The sequence below is a fragment of the Stereum hirsutum genome (assembly GCF_000264905.1).
Source record: "Stereum hirsutum FP-91666 SS1 unplaced genomic scaffold STEHIscaffold_17, whole genome shotgun sequence".
Taxonomy (NCBI): domain Eukaryota; kingdom Fungi; phylum Basidiomycota; class Agaricomycetes; order Russulales; family Stereaceae; genus Stereum; species Stereum hirsutum.
This window is the reverse complement of record NW_006763147.1, coordinates 284,661-305,121: the sequence shown is the minus strand read 5'-3', so window position 1 is coordinate 305,121 and position 20,461 is coordinate 284,661. Positions and strand designations below refer to the sequence as shown.

Genomic DNA, 20,461 nt, shown 5'->3' with positions numbered 1-20,461 from the left:
AAGTAGGCATGTCGATATAGTGGCGAAAGACGATAGCTATTCGTAAAGAGGTCTTTTTTTTTCGTCAGACGCCGAAGGCTCAGATATCGACGCCACACAGAAAAATTGCGGAGATGCGTAAAGAAAACATGAAAATAGGACTGAACGAACAAAGTTGTGAAATGCGAACTCATAGAAATGTGACAGGGTAACGAACATGCAATACCGTAAGTAAATGATGCGGAAATAGACTAGAATATGGACATGTTGGATGGGTTGTGACAGGACGAACACGTAGGTGAATGCACGACTTGGACAATCAGATAGCAACAGGCATGAGAGGAATAGTGGATGAAAACACACAGCGCAACATCACCGGTCTCCTACACTTATTGTTCGTAATCACGCTCTCATCTTCCTCCCTCTCCAGCACCCGGCAACTCGAACCTCACGCTAGTGCTCGACCTGGGTCCTGCACTCCTCCCTCCCCCGTCTTCATCCCCACTATCCCCACCGTCCCTCTCCCTATCTGCACCCGCATCATCTCCAAAGGTGTCACTTGTAGGCGACAAAGGCAATGGCGACCTCGGACCACCAGCCTCGTCCGCCCACCTAATACTCCTAGAAGGACTGGAATCCCTACTGCCAAACGATCCACCACCTTCCCTCCTGAGCGTATCCAGTCTATGGTGCTGCCTCGACCGTCTCCTGCCTCCTGCCTCCGGTCGTGGAGGCGGACGTCCGCGACTGTCCTCTGGTGTATTGGGTGACTCGTCCTCAGGTGTAGTAGATGGGGATGAAGATGCAAGTTCAGTCATAATAGGCGGAATAGACTGGGTCGGTGGCAAAGACGGTTGAGGAGGCGGTTGTGTAGCGTAGTCCACGACTATAGGACTCGAAGGAGTGGGCGAAGGCGAGCGCCGAGAAGCAGCATCGTGCCCTTGCAGAAGAGGACCAGTGCTAGCGCCGGATGAGGGACGGCTTGAGCGACTTCCAGTAACATTCCCTGTCGTAGGCTTGCGTCGACCGATACGTCCCACACCGTGCATGAACAGGCGCCTCTTGCCATGTCTGGACCCTGGGCTCGAGCCTGATCGTTTTCCGCTCTGACCACGTTCAGTCGTCCCGTCTGAAGCCCATCCTTCGTCTTCCTCACCACCGTTTCCTCCTGCATCGGCGCTACCGCTCGGTCCTGCTTGGGATTCGGTCGTGGCCTTCGAATGCTTGGTCGGTGAGGTAATAGGCGACAGATGAGGTGACAAGCTCTCCACCGCCTTTTCTGCCTTCTCTTCCACCTTTTCCACCGCTTTCTCTGCGTCCTTGGGGGCATGCTGAAGGCCGTGCATAAATCGTGCAGCGACGTCGTGCACGTGTCCTTCGGTACCACGGAACGCCTGAGTAACTGGCTCGGCGTCAGGATGTTTGGCGTATGCATTGCGTTGGACTTCAACTTCGACCTCCTCCCCAGGTCCTGCCCTCCTCTCGATGATCTTATGCGGCCCTTCCTTCCACTCTTGCACCGTGTCCTCCCCATCCGGTAGATTCTGCTCCTTATACTCCTGTCCTTCCTCTTCTCCAAGCTTCCTCTCTCCGAGTGCATGCGTGCTCCCCTGAGCTGTCTCCGAACCACTTCCTTCCCTGCCTTCCTCAACGATCGGAACGCCACCAGCCCTTTCAACCTCCCTTGCAACATCTCTCTTTTCCTCCTCCTTACCCGCCTCCACACCCTCCATAAACTTCTCCTCCCCGCTCACCCCACTATCCTCCTCATCCTTCACATGCGACGGCACCTCTCCTCTCTCCAGCGCATCCGCATCCCTATTGATGACGATATCCTCAGGACGACTGACGGCACGCGTGTGAGTGGCCCATTCGGGCGTGGGCTCGAGAGTGGCGTGGCGCGACCAGGTACGCGAGACGGAGTGGACGCGACGACCGAGGGAGAAGAAGGGGATGGAGAGACCGTGAATGAGAATGGAGGCGACGACCATGAAGGCGACGATAGGTTGGATGGTGCCGGCGAGGATTTCTTGTTGGTTTGCTGGCGGAGACGAGGGCTCCGGGAGAGATTCGGCAGCGAGGGTCGAGATGAAGATGGCTCCTACAAATCATGATGAGCAAAGTAGACATAGGTAAGATCAGAGGACGGGCAAAGAACGTACCGATGCCCATGGGGCCAAAGTGTCCACTGAAAACCGCCTCCCGGAAATTCTTCACGTCCGGGATCCACTTATACAGCGCCAACATAATCGGCAACCTCCTCAACAACAAGACAAGTATCGCAATGACGACCAGCCTCCACACGTCCAAACTAAACTCTTCGCTGCTGAAATCGCTGAACGGCGTCCACGCTCCAACGAACACGAATGCCGCCACGTTGAATAGCAGATCAATCACGCTGCTGAACACGGATTCCTCCGTCTGACGATTGAAGAACCCGTCCCAGGCGAATGCCGTCCCGCAGGAGAAGGCGGCAAGAAGATCGTCCGACCCGAGCATGGTGGTGGTGCCGATGGTGAGGAGAGCGAGGGAGACATACTGCGCGACGTAGGACTGTCTATCGATCAGCTCTTTGCGTTCGCAGAATTTCATGAGGTGTCGAAACCCAAAGCCGATGATAGCGCCGAAGACGATTCCAAGGAACACCTCGTCTATAGCACCAAGGCAGTCAGTATATTGAATTCATTGGTAAGTGGAGGGAACAGAAAACCTACATAGCCATAGGACAACGAACCAGTCACTCACCGCCGTACCCGTATTCTTGTCAATGATCAAGTACAGCGAGATATACAAGAACGGGAATGCCGCTCCGTCGTTACACCCGCTCTCTGCAGCAAGCAGATGCCGCAAGTGAGCAGGGACGTGCTTATCAGCGTACTTTCCACCAACAACGGCCGCCGCGAGGATAGGATCGGTTGGTGTAAGGCATGCGGCAATGGCGAGAGAGGAGAGGAAGTTGAGCTTCGGTATGAGGGCGTAAATGAGCCCCGCGGAGACGAACCAGCCCTGGATGCAAAGAAGGAAATAGAGAGTGAGTAGGGCAGGAATGAAAGAAGATGTTGGAAGAAGCAGACCGCCTGTCCCGATCAACCGTACGACGAACGGCAGAGGGCCACAGATGTGTACCAGGGTACGAGGAAACCATGCAACCAAAAATCGAAAAGGAAACGCACCCAAGTCATACAGGGAAACAGCAGGAAGGCTAGACTTTTCCAATGTCTTTTCATGTACTGTTTCGGGAGTTCGACACCGATCGCGAAGACACCGATAGCGAGGACAACACGGGTAAATTCCAGGGTGATCGTATTGACAACGTCCTCGTCACCGTTGCCCCACCCGCGGGGATTGAAGATATCGGCGCAGTATGGACCTATACAAAGAGAAGTTCGCGGTCAGTAATTGTGGCGTTGGTGAGACATGGAAGTATTTCAGAGGCAGAGTCATAGGAGAATATATGGTCGTTCCATTAACAGGCGGCGTAAACTGTGTAGCCCATGAAGGAAAGTGGAACTCGTAAGACGTGCTCCAAGGGTGAGAAGATGGTGATGGCAGATGCAAATATTGTGACACACAAATCGGACTACTCAACCATGCAAAGCGAGCGTTGAAGACACGAAGAGGGCAACGGGTACGCCTTGATGTCTGCACGGAGCAAGTGGGTCTCCTGGTCAAGTCAACCCTCGGCTCAGGGCTGCAGGTGTGGCTCTGAACAGGTCGTGTGCCACCCATACGAGTATTAATCTCGTGCGGTTACCGCCGTTCATATCGTATTATATCGGTTCAAATGAACGCGAGCCAATCGCGCCTGCTATTCGGGAAGCTAATAGGATAGCGGCAGAGCTTGGTATGGCAGGAGGACAGAGACATGCCATCAGCAGCGGCTTATCCGACAAACGTACTCTACTCTGATAGGCTTCGCACAATGATACCGGTAAGAGCCTCCGCAAGCAAAGAGAGGGCTTTGTGGCGCCTTGCCTGGTGCATTGCCCGCCATCCACAAAGTGACCAATGGCATAATGGCGGAGAGCACCAGGGAGAAAAGCCCTTCTCAATTAGCTGAACTCCAGCATACCACACATCCGCCGCGCAAATCCAGCACGCAAGATGCGATACTGGTGCACGAAGACGGGATTGGCTCCTGATCCGTTCAAGCACTCCGGAGAAGAACCACATACCCTCGGAAGGCCTCTCGTTTTAGTCATAAGCCTTCCGAAAGCGACGAGACATACTGAAGCAATTTGTATGGGAGCAACGACGAGGTCAAGCGTTACGGTCCGGAGTATAGCAACGGCCTCTGGATGGTGCGTTACGATTGCAACCCCAGGTGGTGTGGCGCCGTAGCCGCCCCAAAAATTATTAAATAACGCCTTTTTCGTAGCAACGGAGCCCTTGTTATGCGTCACGTAACGCTGTTCTGGCAACGGAACGGAGGGCGCGTTACGCGTTACGTTGCTCCCATACAAATCGCCTCAGTACTCCGAAAACGAAGTTGCGCTGAATAAACTAAACCTCGCAGTTCCTGAAGGTCTACTCCACAAACGGAAGAACCGCCCCCTTTCTAGGACGCCGCTTCAAGAAATGTCGCGTACAATCGATTCTGAAGATGATAAGGAGCCCAAAAGCAGCTAAGTGGGTGCAACGCCCAAGACGCATGTTTGGCACAATACTGACAGACATAATAGCCCGTTGCATAGTCAGCAATAGCACAATCAGTCAGGCTATCCGAGCAATGCTCGAGAACAATGGAAGACGGGCATTGGGGAAAAGGAGGATTGCACTCGGATTACACCCGAAGTCCCACAGCAAGGACCAAGGTCGATCGTGACGACATTGGAGGACCAGTCACGCACTATATGTCCGGTACGCATAGCCAAGGCGCACCGTCTGTATTTGCCTGACATGTTCCGCTGGGCCACAAAGACTTGGCTATCCCCGAACGTGCCTGTCTAATCATTGGTAGAGAGAAACAAGGAATGACTTGGCATCGTCAAGGACGAGATCAGCCCGGAGATACACCACAGCGGGAAGCAGGTAACAGGAGAGAAGTTGCAGTGGAGTATGCTCCTCCACGATTTGAACGAATAGACTTGCGCCGACGACCAAGAAGGAGAGAGAGGCCTGAACACAGTTATAAGGCGAAAGAACACTCACCAATGATGACACCAAATAAAAATGCCCAGCATGCTTCGCCGATATAGAGCTATACATCCCATCGTAGATCAGCCCGCCGCATCCAAAGTTGATACTGAGACAGAGGACGCACCTTCTCTCGTATGAAGAGCGAGAACATCCCAAACTACATCGCAACGATTCGTCTGAGGCAATGCAATTTTTGAGTTACGATGCCAAGGAAAGCACTCACGAAGACGACGAATCCTCCTAGGGCGGCATATGCGACGTGAGGTACATCGACCTGAAACTAAACCACCAATCCCGCACAACAATGAGTGAAACATAGTCGCTGTGTGAGAGCGGAAAGAGACGCACTGGAGAAAATTGTCCCAAAGTCGGTGCCATCGTAACGGTTGGATAGTCCGAGTCGTAAAGAGTTGGTTATTTCGTGAGTCGTGCTCTGTAGTACAGATACTTGATCCTTGTCAGTTCGTCCAGTTGGTCGTATATGAAGGGCTGCCTAGCAGAATCGACGAGGTTGAGGGTAAGATGAATGAAACTGGGGTACGATGATAAGCAGAAAGGGCTTGGGAGGGTCAGCCCAGCCGAAACTCTTGCCGAGAGCGAAAACGTGATCGAGTCGGAGCACCACTCACCTCAAGCTCCTGGGCGTCGTCTGGATTGTCTGCGGCACAGTCAAAGCAAATACCCCGAATATTTTCCTTCCTTGGCCTCTAGTCTAATGGCCACTCGTAAAGTGTGAGTAGCAAGGCTCGTATGGTCGTGGGGGAAGGAAAGATGAAGCCAGGAGGAAGCGTTGCGGTCGCGGACAACTTGCTCAAGTCCAAATATTACCACGTGGCCCGATGCGATCTGATTCTTTCCTCGATTTTGATGACGCCACTCGCCCGTTTATCGGGCGTGATTTCCCTCCTTTTGCGTATTTCCTTTCTCAGCTTTTCTGCCTCGAGATCGCTGCGCGCCACAACGTCCTTTTTCTGCTTTTCACTGGGCCACACACCTCATTGTCTCTGTGGATACATTCGTTTTCCCCCACTGCGATACTCGTGCGCGGCGCTCTAACGTATTTGTACCCTTTCTCAGGCTTGTTGTATCGCCACGTAACGCCACCGCTCCTCAGCTGACCCATCCTTGCCTCACGCTAGTAATTGCGAGGCGCGCATTTGGTAACTGCCGCTGCATCGTGTATTCCTCTGCAGCGAAAGCGGACCTATGAGTCTCCTCTCTTTGTTTGGCTCTTTTGTCGCGAGCAACCACAAAGCCATGCCTCACTGTATCCCTTTGACGTCGTGAGTCGTTTTCAGCATCTTCGAGACTTCAAAAACGGGCGGCTACCCAGGCGAGGCGCCAAACGTGTGCATGTCCTTCGGTGATACATTTTTGCCCATCTCCATGTCTTGATCTTCACACCAGACACGGACGTTCCCCACTCACAATGTCTTTGCCGCCATCGTATATCTGCATTGGGACAGCCCCGTCGCCTCGCCTATTGGGTGTCAAATCGCAACGGTCTCGACACACTATCAGGTGCTCCACAGCAGCACTGCACAGACAGCTGTACTTATCTCTCATTGGTTCTTTCGATGCTGGAGTGAAAGTCAGAATCACTAACACCCACCCGTGGCCGACACTGCTCATGATACTGCAGAAGGGAACGATATTCCCCTTGCGAATCATCCATGATGAAAATGGAGGCGAAGTCATTATCCTCGATTCCCTATCCTGATCTGTCGCCTCCACCCCCATTCCATCGCGCCCACATACGGTCCGATTCAGCGCTGCGCCGCACGATAGTAGTTCTGTCTTCAAGTTGACAGAGTTGATGTACTGTGGGGAAGACATAAACGGGTATTTGCTTGGCAAAGTATATTTACGAAACTTTATACATTAGAGATTGCGAAAGTATGAAATGTAACCGACATACCTCGTCCATCCTTAAATCCGGCTTAGAGCTTCGGTGCTGTCGACTGAAACAGTGCCAGTAGTTCGCCATACTGACCCTCTGCCACGGACACGACGCCTATGTACGCCTTTTGACTCAACCCACCCACTGCAGAGTGTCTTGGCGCTTACCTCCCCATTCAATCTGGCAATACACTCACTGAGAATGGTAACATGGGCGTATGGGACACAAGCTCAGCCTATAAGCTATATTTAATGGTTTAAGACGAGGCTTTGAAGCGCTGAGATCAAACAACGTTTGCGGGGCGCGGCCCCCGCATGGTTCGAAACTCAAAATATTCTCCTTGGGCGTCCACAAAAGAGGGCATACAGTTATAACTAGCACGGCGAACTGCCTCCGTGGCGGGCGGGCCGACTACATTCTGAATCTACCTTACAGCTCCGTGGATGCAGCATACCCTACGCTCTATCGTTCTAGACGAAGGCATAGAACGATGCTGTATGACACCCTCGATCTCTACACTCTGTCAGTAGTGGGGCGGCTATGAGATGTCCATCATGCGTGCCTTCAACCTCTCCAGACGCATCCATGGCGATTCTCTATTCCAAACCTCGTTCTTCACCCTCACATCACCGTGTTCACCACCATCTTCCTGTGTTCCTGAACTGAGAATAGGTAGCCCGAACTGCTGCACGACGTATGAGGCCGAGACGGATGCGTATAACGTAGCTATCAGGTCGTTCCAGAAGACGATGTTGAGTATGCAGGCACAAAGTTCGGGGTACAAAGAACGAGAGAATTTCTTTTACCTTCGCGCGCATCGTCTTTTGTGAAATGGAGGCCAGCTACTAGGCCGCCCAAGAATGAGTTCCCAGCTACATCCAGAAATATAATGAACTACCTTGTCAATACGCCGCACAATAGCCCGCACACGGCCAAAGCGAGAGACAAGACTGACCACCTGTGACATCCCTGACTTCTCCCTTCTCTTCTTGCGTCCAATACGCTGGTACCCAATCAATTTCTAGTCCCTCCTCTGATGAGTACTGCTCGTCATTACCCGCCACATTTCGATGTTTCCGCCTCCCGACACAAGCACCCATAGCGCCTGAGCGTACAACGATGGCACCGTTTCCGTCTGGACCGATGCCTCTTGAAGGCATGAGTGAACGGATGTGTGATTCGATTTTTTTGCTGAGTGTAGTTGTTGACGAGTTGGGTGATGCAGAGACCTGTATAGAATCAGAAAGGAAAGCGGCGAGTTCTTCGTGGTTCGGGCTATGGACGCGCCACACAAGGATTTATCATACAACTCAGTATGGCGGATACGTTGAGGAAGTATTGGGAGAGTTTCTACATACCTCAACACATGTACCTTACTGAGAACCTCTCTCAACGCGCCTAACTCTTCCCCTCGACAATTCTTTGGGTGTGGCTCGTAGACAATCTTTGGTCTCCATATTTCACTCGGTGCTGCGCCACTCTCGATTTGCAACTGCTCAAGGTCATCGACTAGTTGAAGACAGTCGGAAGGCGATGCTACGACGTGCACGTACTCTGCACCATAGAGGGCTGTGGATAGGAGGTCTGATGCTCGACGGATAGGAGGTATGGAAAGATACGTGAAACTGTCGTCATAAAAATCAGTACAGGTGCTACACTCGTAAAAATGGGGCGCCACCGGAGACCGTACGCTCGATAGAGAGAAAAACTCACGTTCTCTCGTCCCCACAATATTCAATGCTCGCTTTCAGCGTTCTTCCCTTCTTCCACACCCACATATACTCACCCAACTCGTCCAACTGTATCTTCAGCTCTGTTGGAAACCCATCCCCCTCACTTTTTCCCTCGTCATCCCTCAATGATTTCTCTCCATCAGCGTGACTGTCGGTCCCACCGTCGACAAGTATTCGGAGCGCTTCTGGACCTAACCATATTCTAGCACCGACCAACGCGTATAAACCTCCTCCACCTAACCTTTGGATCGGTGGTTTGTCCGGAAGTGGCTTCAAAGTAGAGGGATCGGTCCAAGAGAAGCAGTCAACCAAGAGAGTGCCTGCGATACATGGCGTGTATCAGAGACAAAACAGAAACCGAAGAATCACCGAGCCGAGAAGGAGACAGCATCAGATTTGGCTCAGGACGGCAGAGCACAGCCAAGGACGAAGTGGACGCACCAAGAGAAGCAAGGACAGGACGCGTTGAAGGCGATTGTGAGGCCATTTTATGACTGTCAGATGCTCGAGGTTGTCGTGGTGGTGGACTAAAAATGAATCGGCGTGATAATTAGTTATGGTGGGTCCCAGAAATACATCGGAAGGAACTGGATATGGTGCGTACTTTCATTCGCAACCGCCTTATCTTATCGCGGAAAGTGAGTCTGCTCAGAGGTTTCCGAATCGGGAGGCGGCCAACTTGATCTAGCTTTCCGTCTGAAGAGAAACCTCTCTATTTGTTACAGTCATCCGAGACGAAGTAAATTTTGAAGACCGGAGAGTCATATACGAACACAGCTGGGATGGTCATTACGCTTCGCAAGTGGGTGGTAAGCATTCATTTACGCCGGTGCGATTCGATTTACGAGTGTGTACTTGGTGTGTACCAGATCAGTGTGCAACAGCTCGCCGTACAGAATAACATAGCTGCAAGATCACGACAGCCTGCAACTATGCTAGGAATAGGTGGCCGCCGTGAAGAAAGAGTACCACTCAGCTTGCACTCAGCAAGCGCTTGCACGGCCAGGGAACCACTATTTAGAGTGCTCTAATGGTGATTCTAAAGCCACTTCTATATATTATATATGGACTCGGCTTTGGGAAGTACTAAAGAGAAACATTGGAGACCTCCAGAGGCGACTCTATGCATTTTCTTTAGAAATGCCGTACAAACGCTAAAGATTGACTTTGGAGGACGCTAAAGGCTGTCGAGCACCTCGGGCTTGCCTTATGTGGCAACCCCGAATCTCTTTAGCACCCTCTAAAGGTAATTCAGAGAATAATCAATGGAAATCACTATAGAGCTCGCTAAAGCTTTGCTTTAGAGAGCGCTAAATTGGCAGCCATATATAATATTTCGACCAACGTTTAGATTCCACTTTAGCGGGCTCTAAATAGTGGTTTCCCCGTCGTGTTGGGTGCGTCGCAACAAGGCCAATAATGATGGTTCCCACGATGACGCGGTCACGTGCTTGGAAGGTTGTTTGAATCCGAAAGGCTCAAGAGTCTTCTGTAAACTACCACCTTCGACGCCATCTCTCTCTCACCATGGCGTCCACATCATCGACCAAGATGTCTCGCATACCATTTACGCCTAGTAAGAGCTCTTCTTCGTCGCTCGGAATTCCTAAGCCGACATCGCGCCCCTCGTCACGACCTACAACACCCACGAATTTGAGGCCTCCCACCCCAAAGCTAAAATCTGCGGTATCGACAGAAGCCCGACGCCGAACCATATCCAAGCCACGGCCAATTAATACGAACTCGAGCCCTGTTCCACCTGTGCCGAAAATAAAGACACCCAATACTCCGAAGAGAGCAACTATGGACGATATGTTTCTGCTCGAGTCCAAGAGCGAAATGGATGTCAGCCGCGTCGATCCGGAGGAAGTACTGGTTGATGCGCAAAATGTAGAATTGGCTGATGTGTCCGCGGAGCTCGACGAAGCGATGTTGAGGGAGATTCTGGAGGGAAAGGAAGATAAGGTTCTTGTCTCAGTCAGGTAGGAGTTTCCATTCATGCCTGTATAGAGCCAATCAGCCATTCCTTTATTACACTACTGTGACCGTGGGTGGAGTAACCTTCACCTCGTCATGTCATGAGTCGATATTGGCCAGTTTGCCACATGTGGATTTTGAAACGTTGCCATGAACTGGAAGGCAATGTATTGCTGTTGGTACAGGACGCAGAACAGATGTGGCGTGCGCGATGTGGCGTGCGCGCTGTGTTCGCGAGAGTACATCGTCTTCACTTCCAATGAAGATGTCAAATCTGTAGATAGGGAGACCTGAATCTAATCCAAACCTCATATATCTACCATCCCTGGTACTAATCGCTTGTGCTCTACAGAATTCGTCCTTCTGACGCCCCTGTCGCATGGGACACTCCAGCAGCCCAACCGAAGACGATCAAGCTTAATCCTCAATATAGCCGGAACTCAACAAGCTCTCTCCCAGAATTCACATTCGACGAGATGCTAACGGGATCAGAGAACAAACCTGTATACAACGCTGTAGCCCGGAATCACGTCTACGCCGCGATGGATGGGTACAACTCAGTTATCTTTGCATATGGCCAAACGGCTAGTGGAAAGACCTTCACGCTGGTGAGTCAACGGCATATCGCAATCACAACGTCGATCAACGCTAACCATGCCTATCTGGACATACAGTCCGGTGACGAAGACCAGCCAGGTATCATCCCTCGAGCCATGAAGGACGTATTCGCGTATATCCGTCGAACGCCTACGCGCGAATACCTCCTTCGCTGCTCCTACCTCGAAATCTACAACGAGAATATCAACGATCTACTCGCCCCTCCATCTTCCAACCACCTCAGCTCCTCCGTCCAAATCAACGGAACAGGCTCTAACGTCTATCTCTCCCCTCTCCGCGAAGAGGTCGTCACATCCCTCAAGGGCGTGCACCAGGTCCTCGAACGCGGCTGGGCGAATCGCAGGACCGCTACCACAGACTGGAACGAGCGAAGCAGTCGGAGTCATTCTGTGTTTAGGGTGGTCATTGAGAGTAGGGAGCGCGGTGGAGGCGAAGCTACTGGCGATGTGCCGAGTGGAAGGCAGACTCCTGGGACGAGGCCGCCGACGCCGGGTGGGCCGAGGTTGCAGGCTATTGGAGGTCGGAGTGTGCAGACTTCGGTTTTGAGTTTGATTGATTTGGCGGGGTCGGAGAAGGCTACATCGGATAAGGAGAGGACTAGGGAGGGGAAGTTTATCAATACGAGGTAACAATGTCGGTTGATCCTGCTAGTTGTGGTGACGGACTAACCGTGTATCCAGTTTGCTTACTCTAGGACAAGTCATCAGCACGCTCGGAGAGAATGCCGTGAAGCGCAAACAGCAAGTTGCCTACGGATCTCCAATTTAAAGTATATTCGCTGACACTGGGCTTACAGTGACTACGTGCCTTTCCGCAACTCCAAACTTACACGCATGCTGGAGCCTTCGCTCTCAGGCAACGCCCGCATCTCCGTGATCTGTACCATCAACCCCGACACCAATGCCGTGGCTGAGACTACTAGCACCCTCAAGTTCGCCCAGGGCATCAAGAAAGTCCAGGTGTGTTAACATTCCGGCCTGTGACATACTACGTTCTTCGTACTAACACCACGCCACCCAAAGCTCAAAGCCAAAAAGAAAGAAGTCGTCGACACCGAAGCCCTCCTTGAACGCTACCGTCAAGAAATCGAAGACCTCAAGCGTCGTCTCGCCGACAAAGAACGAGATGTCGCCCAACCTTCCACCGGCCCTGTCGCGAAAGACGGCAGTATCAATCGTAAAGGACGCCGATTGTCTGCAAGGGAGCAGTTGGAGGAGTCTAGGGCTATGCAGGATTTGAATTCGAGGATTAGGCAGTTGACGAAGTTGATTGTGACGAGTCAGACGGTGGATCAGAGTGTGGAGCAGTCGAGGCCTGCGACACCGGCGAAGGTGGACTTTGATATGTCGCCGTATCAGGTACGATTTGGCTTGTTCATTTCGAGCGGGCAGGACTGAGTGCTGAATGATCTGGTATAATTACAGCTCCAGCAGGAACTTCTCTCTGCTCGTCGCGAGATCGAGACTCAGGCGAATCAGATCCTCTCTCTTGAGGCCGCCCTGTGCTCCCGTCCTGCTCTTCCTGCAGACGCTCCAGAGTCCGAAAAGGACAAGCTCATCGCGGATCAGTCGAAGACCATCCGGGAGTTAGAGATCGTCGTGGCTGGATACGAGGAGAACCTCGGTGAGCCATTGCGAGCCGTCAGGGAGGATGTGGAGAAAGAATGGATCGCGAAAGTTGAAGAGGAGAAGAGGAAACGAGAGGAGAAAGAGGTCTGGGCAGAGGAGTTGGTCCGCCAGCTAGACAAGGAGAAGAAGGTAAGCCAGTCGCCTCGTCTCCTTTAGCACACGCTAACTATGGGCAACGTATTTAGATACGCACACAGTTCGAAGAGCAGAGTCGCGCTCTTTTCTCTTTCCTCCAGCGGTTTGACGCGTCCGCCTTCGGTGGCGAGCCACCTTCCTCTAGCTCGATCCCTTCATACTCGTTTTCGCGTCCTACCATAGCTTTTGGAGAACGGCATCGAAATCGCGTAGCAGCTCCTACGCCACTGCCCGCCGTCGAGGAGACTAGTTCTCCCGTGAAGTTAGATATTCACAAAGCGAAGACAGAACCTTCTCTACTGGAGGAGAAATGGGACGGGACGGGTGCGGATGAGGAAAGCTTCGAGCTCGTGGACAAGGTTGTCCCTCCCAAGAAGTCTAGTGGACTCTCGTCGCTGCTTGGTAGACGACCGGAGAAGGAGAATAGGCCGGCGAGCGGGCGGTGATTCATGGAGCTGCTGGCAGCCGACGAGCTCACGCCCCGACATAATGACAGCCACGATTTCACGATTCCATTTCTCTGATTTGTCTCCTCCATACCCTCTACTGTATCCTCCATACTCGCATCTTCAGCTGCTGTGCAGTTGCTGATATGGCTGTTCGTGCTACGCCTGTTTTGCTCTTGGATCGCTATCTGTTTCATTGCTTTCTGTACTTGTTTCCATATCTCCCCCTCGCCTTCGGTCACGGTCTTTGGAATATTATATGTAGCACGTCTGTTGCAGGAACTCATGAGGAATGGTTTATTCGTACCCTCTTGCTAATGATACTATCAAGTCGTACGTCGCCACATAAGTGCCACATCACCGACGCCGGCCCGGTGTGTCCCGGTTGTGTCCCGGTGTCGGTGGCGGAGTCCTACTTTCGCTTGTTTTTGACATCCATGATCAGTCATTGCAACGAGCTCTACTGTTGTACAGGCTTTCCTCCTCACTGGTGTCCAATGTTCAACTCTTGTGTCGGCGATGACTTATCTGTGATGACCGTCTTTGACTTTATTTGGGGCTCATTGCAGTATTTGCTCCGCCCTCATTCTCACTTTCAGAGAGCTTCTGCTCTTCGCAAGGGCAGATCGATTGGTCCAGGGCTGAGCGCTCAGTCTCTTATCAGGACAACATGGTTATCATCCACCGGCAATCGCATTCTATGTTTCGTACGGTTCACACCATGATAGGAGAGCCGCTCTCTGCGCGTATCATACCATGTTTGGCGTTGAGTCGAAAGGCATATCTAAGACGGCGTCGACTTCTTTATCACACATCCCCTCTCACTCTTTGACCTCAACAGACTATGTCTCTCACTCCTGCCCAGTTCCTGTCTCGGTACGTTGAGAGTCAGACCTTTCGTCCTGGAGAAGACAAGTTCTTCGAGGGCGTACTTGAAGCTTTCAAGTTACACGTCGATGCTGTTGAACAGGAAGCAGGTGCGCAACCGTTCTCGCTATTTTCGAGTACCCGAGTCCTCTCGTTGACTTACCTTTATCGCAGAGTACTTTCCTCCCGTAGACCTTGAACGTTTCCCCCGAGGACCTATCTCCCGCCCACCTCCATCGGAGAACACTAACAACGCTTGGGCCCACAAATGCACCATCACTGCCAAACCACCCATCACTAATGGCCCTCTCTCTGGACGCACCATCGTCCTCAAAGATAACATCACGGTCAAAGACGTTCCTTGTCTCATGGGCACTTCGAACTTTACCGATTGGGTCCCAAAGACCGATGCTACTATCGTCACTCGTATTCTCGAGGCTGGAGGGACGATTGTTGGCAAGGCTGTTTGCGAGAATTTTTCGTTGAGTGGTGTATCGGAGACGGCGGCGACGGGTCCGGTGGATAATCCGTGGGCGAAAGGCTACAACGCCGGTGGGTCGAGTTCGGGATGTGGGAGTTTAATTGGATGCGGGGAAGTGGAAATGGGTATGGGAGGTGATCAGGGTGGGAGTATCAGGCTACCTTCGGCGTGGTGTGGGATTTATGGAATGAAGTGAGTACGTCCTTGACGAAAAGTTGGACGAGGGCTCTGCTTACATGCGCAATAAGGCCAACGAGAGGACTCGTTCCTTACACTGGGGTATGCATTCGACAAAGTGATTTTGATTTCATTCGAACTAATGCTCTTATGCCCAGATCGCATCACTCGACGCCTCTGTTGATCATACAGGTTCGTTCACGCGACTCCCGTACCCCTCGAGTGTATCGACTCATCGTCCAGATCAGGACCGATGACGCGAACTGCGCTGGACAATGCTCTGCTGCTGCAGGTTACCGCTGGCTCAGATGGCATCGATGACCGTCAAGTGAACTGTCCTCCCACGTCCCTGCTGCCCGCCTATCATACCGCTCTTCTATCCTTCCCAGCCAAAATCACGCCTACCCACCCCAAACCTCTGGCTGGAATGGTTTTAGGTGTCTTGAAAGAGGGGTTTGAAGTGGCTGGGATAGATCAGGCCATGATATTAGCGATCAAAATCACGGCTGCAAGGTTCGAAGCACTGGGTGCACAAGTGTTAGACGTGAGCATACCTGAACACAAGGTGCTGGGTCCGGCGGTGTGGCATATCATCTCGCATATGGGATGCGCCAAGGAGGTATTTGAGGGTACCACAAACGGCAGAGTCGGGCTGCAGTTGACGGACCTGCAGGAGAAGATGGTGGGGTGGGATTCACCGGAGAGGTTCGCCGAGGTAAGTGTGGCGCGCCACAGTACGCGTATTACTTCCCTCTCTGAGATTTTATCTAGATTTCTATGCGGGGAAAGGGTTTCTATCTTAACGGAAAATACCTCTGGGAATCCGATCCTTCCATCCTGGGCAAGGCCATAAACCTCTCGCTCTCTGTCCGAGCCGCTTACAATCGCGCCCTGTCCTCATGCGACGCTCTTCTCCTCCCCACCGTACAAAGTGTTGCACGCAAGCTTCCGACATTTAACCATACACTTTCAGCTCCGGTCGTTGAGTCGGGTTGGAAGGCGTACTCGGTCAATGGAAATACGGCGGTCTTCGATATAACAGGTCATCCGGCGCTGAGCATGCCGATTGGATTTCTGCCATCGTTGGATGGGGATGAGGACGTGCGGCTACCGGCGGCTGCTCAACTGGTGGGGAAGTGGTGGGATGAGCTGACTCTGTATAAGATTGCCTATGCATTCGAAGAGAATTACGATTGGAAGAAGGTCGGCATCACAGCTCAATAGATATACGTATTTTTGTTATTTGGTCCTGAGCTGGGGTTCCGCTATGTCATAATACAACTTGGATGTCGCTGTTATATATCTCTTTTGAAGATCGCGAGAAGGTATTTGGTGGTTTCGACTGAGAAATGCGAGACGGTAGACCGTTGAACGCGGCGACGCGCAGCCTCGCGCAACGCGTTTCAAGTTGGCACGTGACCGTGTTCATGCCGCCACCTCTGCCAGGTTGAATCTCTTCGAGTCAGTGTTGCGAAGCTCGTCCCGTCCTCCCGCGCCCATGCTGCCTATGTCTCATTTCTCAATCAACAGACTTCATCCACCAACGACGGAGCGGTTTCTATTATCGTTACAGTGTACAGGACACGGATTCCGCTGCGCCGGTATCATCGTCGTCGCTCAACGTCAACACTGATAAACGATTCTACACTGCACTGCACCACTGACTCCGACATTCTTCCCGAATGTATCGACTGACATGGTTTTTAGTCTTATAACATCTGGACGTTGAAAGCGGGCCAACAGTACGACAACGTCAGAACTCGTGCTAGGTCTGTTGACCAGGTCGACGGCCCGACGACACTTCTCAAAAGACGAGTGACAATTCCCGCTCGCGCTTGTTGTGCCAAATAAAGGCTATGAATAACTCGGATGCTACATGCTTGTGACCACTCTTCATGTGGAAGATAGACGGCATGCTACCCCGTGTCTGGGTTGAGACTTTCCGCCAAGTACATAATACCATTTGAAGCAAAGGTTGCCTCAATTATGGTCTATGAAAGAAGATCCTCGCAAACCTCACAGGGACTATACGGCCCCACGTCTGCTGCTTCTCTTCCATTGCTCTCGTAGAACCTCGAGGTAGATTGCTTCATATAGACTTCTCGGGCTATAAAGCACGCCAACACCTCACGACACTTGTTTGCCACACTTTCGTCTGCACGTATCTTCCTTCAGCTCTGCTGCAATATGAGACGCATCTTTGTTGTTGGGCCCAGATTGGCTTCTTTTAGCATCGGATTGATAGGTGCCATCCTCTCCCGTGGTGTTCACGGTCTGAGCAATGGTGTCGCTAAAGTACCCGGTACGTTTTCATACACACCATACTTGCCTGCTGCATGAACGAGGCTAACAACGCTTTCACAGTCCTCGGATACAACAGTAAGCGTTTGGGCCGTCTTCCTTGACTCTTTGACACGAAAATTTGCTTGTTTCTCCTCGAACAGCCTGGAACTTCTTCCAAGTACGCAGGTCAATCTCCGCCCAGAGTCCTGATGCTCACGCCCCTCCCTATGCAGTGCAACATTGATCAAGACCTCATAATTGATACTGCCAACCTTATGGTTTCTCTGGGTCTTCAGGTTCGTTAGTCTCACTGTATAAGACTCACTCTGCATCTGACGCCTCGGGGTAGGACGCCGGATACAATTATGTGAACATTGATGATTGTTGGGCAGAGAAGAATAGGTCTTCCACCGGAGAACTTCAACCTGGTATATCTTTGTCATCACTTGAGTCTACGAGGTATGCTTAAAAGATGTTCTCAGACTCCGTCAGGTTCTCTCGTGGTATGAAGAACCTCACGGATCAGGTCCATGCTCTCGGATTGTATGTTCCCAAATCTATTTGTCGCTTCCTTTGACCGACTTCCTTTGCTCGCAGTAAAGCAGGGATCGTGAGTTCGAAAAGTTTGCCTCACGACCAGGCTTTGCCTACTAAACCTGTCTCTCGATGCTCAGTACGGCGACTCGGGTTGGTTCACCTGCGCGGGGTACCCAGGTTCTTTTGAGCACGAAGATCAAGATGCCCAGACACTGTTCGCGGATTGGGGGTTCGATTACCTCAAGTATGATAATTGCGCTAGTGCGTCTATCTCAATCTTCAACTGACCTCACACAGAAAACTCATGGCTACGATCTAGTTCCTTTTGACACGATTATCCAGCAGGGCACGATGGGTAGCAAGTGTCTGGTCACTTCGACTTCAATGCATTATTATTGAAGTTTATGTTGCAGAATATGTTCCTATGTCCAATGCTTTACAGAACTTGGCCACAAATGGTTCGCTATCGGAGCCCGTGGTGTTCTCACTGTGTCAGTGGGGATGGGTAAGTGTCCGTTCCCTGTGCCCAACTGCGTTAGTGCTTACGATACGTTCTACAGAGTCAAGTTTGGCTGTATGTCTCTTTCCTCCCTTATTATTAGCGTGGCTCTGACATGGCTTCCGAAGCTGGGGTGCACGACTCGGCCACAGTTGGAGGGTTTGTATCAAACTTTTGACAGCTGAAAATGCATGAGCGACTGACCCTTGTGTTCGACTCTAGACTACGGGCGACATATCGTCACAGTGGTCGTCCATTGCGTCCATCATTAACTTGTACGTGTATCTGCTCCTTCCGTATTTGGTCCTCTTGGTTGACACTCAGTCTAGCAACTCCTTCATTACACAAGCTACCGGATTTTATGGACGTAACGACATGGACATGGTATGCATTCCCGATTGTGCACAAAATATATTGCTAATTGGCAATCGAAAACTTCGAGTAGCTTCAACTGTGAGCCATAAATTTCTACTTCTGAGAACGATGCTTTATGCCCGATTCCTTCAGTGGCAATGGTAACATGACCTTTGATGAGGCCAAGACCCATTTCACAGCTTGGGCCGTAAGATTTATTCCTTTTTTTCCCTGGCAGTCTCGCTCGGGCTGACCCCTTCATGTCCTACAGTTGATGAAGTCGCCACTTCTCATCGGAACGAATGTATACGTTCCGTATATCCTTCCTGACCATACAACTAATACTACCATATATAGCTGTCTGCGATCACGAACGAGACGCTGAGCATCCTCACGAACAAGGAGATTCTGGCCATTAACCAAGATTCCGTGGAACCTGATGCTGTTTCTCCTTTCAGATGGGGCATCAACGTATGTTTTTTCCCCTGGCGTTCGTATCCCGATTACGTGCTCATGAGTTTCTGCAGCCAGATTGGACGAGTAACTCGTCGTTCCCTGCCCAATACTGGAGTGGTCCCAGCGAGAACGGAACCGTCTTCATGCTGGTACGTCCCGAGTCACAATCTTCGGGACGAAGTCCTTAACGAAGATTACGATCATCATTGCCTGAGCACAGATAAATACTTTGGACACACCTTCCGACATGTTCTTCAATCTCACGGAATCGCCTTGGATTAGAGCAGGAAGGCAGTATTCTGTCAGAGTAAGCCAGTTTTACCCACTAATCCTATATAACTAATCGCGTGTTCACTGATTCTGATGGATGCTCCAGGATTTATGGGCGCACACAGACAACGGTACCGCCGTTCGTAACTTCACAGCTACCAGCGTACCCTCACATGGGGTTGTCGCTCTCCTTCTCAATGATTCCGGGGAAGAGCCTTTGGGCATATATCCCCAATGCGCTGTCTGGTTCAGCTGTAGCTCTGAGAATGGGACGTATGTTGACGGGTAAGGATGCACATCAGACGTAGGAACTCTGAAGGTAGCGTGTTTTCGTCACAAGTTGACGGAATATGTGCATGTACAATATCGTAACGAATGCCAACCGATCGAGGGAGATGCCAGATATTCATAACGATCTTCAGCCATATCGGTTCGTGGTACATCAAACCCGCGGTAGGAAAGTCAGCGCAACGTCGGACTCTCACCCAGCGCCAGCAGCACGATTAGCTCTGGCCTTCATGTCTTGTCTTTTCCTTTCGACATATGCCAGTGTGATTACTATCATGTCGACCATGCCTACACCCGAGGGCGTCACTACGAGTCGAGCAGGCGCTTTTGTGCTTAGACCAAAATAGCCTCTCTGTCGTTCGATGTACTGGACTATGGGGGTATGTGTTCGGTAATCTGTCATCAACTAACATGCGATTACAATCAGAACATGTGCACAAAGTCGACGACGAGGAATGAGGCTTCCTGTGCTGACCGAGTTCACTAGTGATAAACCAATTGCGGTTGGCGCCATCAACCAGAGGCATCAATTCTCCTCGTCCTATGGCCATGCATTTATCCCAAACTTCGAGAGCAACCGTATAACTGGGATCACGTGAGCATGGGATATCCCGCGGGATAATGGTGGCCATAAGGCACCGCGCCAAGGATGCCCGCCCATATGGCTTATCCCCCTCTCCCTCCCCCCTCTCCA

The 20,461-nt window shown here is 51.5% G+C and overlaps 5 protein-coding genes across 5 annotated transcripts; 3 read left to right on the top strand and 2 right to left on the bottom strand.

The window, feature by feature from the left end:
• Positions 1 to 122: 122 nt before the first annotated feature.
• On the bottom strand, positions 123 to 5,789 carry STEHIDRAFT_149863 (uncharacterized protein). Its single transcript, XM_007309188.1, has 9 exons — positions 5,748 to 5,789; positions 5,467 to 5,677; positions 5,342 to 5,398; positions 5,243 to 5,275; positions 5,131 to 5,179; positions 3,153 to 3,349; positions 2,694 to 2,985; positions 2,142 to 2,630; positions 123 to 2,080 (listed from the first exon to the last, which is right to left on the bottom strand). The coding sequence occupies exons 2-9, from the start codon at positions 5,494 to 5,496 to the stop codon at positions 390 to 392; spliced, it is 2,838 nt and encodes a 945-aa protein (XP_007309250.1). The 5' UTR covers positions 5,497 to 5,677; positions 5,748 to 5,789; the 3' UTR covers positions 123 to 389.
• A 1,767-nt stretch (positions 5,790 to 7,556) lies between these two features.
• On the bottom strand, positions 7,557 to 9,238 carry STEHIDRAFT_142090 (Ribokinase-like protein; the record flags this gene model as incomplete). The annotated part of the gene is made up of 6 exons (XM_007309187.1): positions 7,557 to 7,744; positions 7,825 to 7,890; positions 7,974 to 8,293; positions 8,377 to 8,643; positions 8,732 to 9,071; positions 9,193 to 9,238. The coding sequence occupies 6 exons, from the start codon at positions 9,236 to 9,238 to the stop codon at positions 7,557 to 7,559; spliced, it is 1,227 nt and encodes a 408-aa protein (XP_007309249.1).
• Positions 9,239 to 10,302: 1,064 nt separating this feature from the next.
• STEHIDRAFT_134443 (kinesin-domain-containing protein) lies at positions 10,303 to 13,555 on the top strand (the record flags this gene model as incomplete). Its single annotated transcript, XM_007309186.1, has 8 exons — positions 10,303 to 10,733; positions 11,081 to 11,336; positions 11,403 to 11,971; positions 12,027 to 12,086; positions 12,143 to 12,305; positions 12,369 to 12,704; positions 12,771 to 13,103; positions 13,160 to 13,555. The coding sequence occupies 8 exons, from the start codon at positions 10,303 to 10,305 to the stop codon at positions 13,553 to 13,555; spliced, it is 2,544 nt and encodes an 847-aa protein (XP_007309248.1).
• Positions 13,556 to 14,399: 844 nt separating this feature from the next.
• Positions 14,400 to 16,304, top strand: STEHIDRAFT_149861 (amidase signature enzyme; the record flags this gene model as incomplete). The annotated part of the gene is made up of 6 exons (XM_007309185.1): positions 14,400 to 14,532; positions 14,597 to 15,095; positions 15,152 to 15,182; positions 15,239 to 15,272; positions 15,329 to 15,795; positions 15,870 to 16,304. The coding sequence occupies 6 exons, from the start codon at positions 14,400 to 14,402 to the stop codon at positions 16,302 to 16,304; spliced, it is 1,599 nt and encodes a 532-aa protein (XP_007309247.1).
• Positions 16,305 to 17,267: 963 nt separating this feature from the next.
• Positions 17,268 to 19,768, top strand: STEHIDRAFT_142088 (glycoside hydrolase; the record flags this gene model as incomplete). The annotated part of the gene is made up of 21 exons (XM_007309184.1): positions 17,268 to 17,382; positions 17,445 to 17,459; positions 17,525 to 17,541; positions 17,597 to 17,659; positions 17,713 to 17,791; positions 17,846 to 17,906; positions 17,961 to 17,973; positions 18,038 to 18,161; positions 18,220 to 18,258; positions 18,314 to 18,405; positions 18,461 to 18,474; positions 18,528 to 18,558; positions 18,622 to 18,674; positions 18,729 to 18,783; positions 18,845 to 18,852; positions 18,907 to 18,961; positions 19,025 to 19,057; positions 19,111 to 19,224; positions 19,281 to 19,358; positions 19,430 to 19,516; positions 19,586 to 19,768. The coding sequence occupies 21 exons, from the start codon at positions 17,268 to 17,270 to the stop codon at positions 19,766 to 19,768; spliced, it is 1,329 nt and encodes a 442-aa protein (XP_007309246.1).
• Between the last annotated feature and the right edge of the window lie 693 nt (positions 19,769 to 20,461).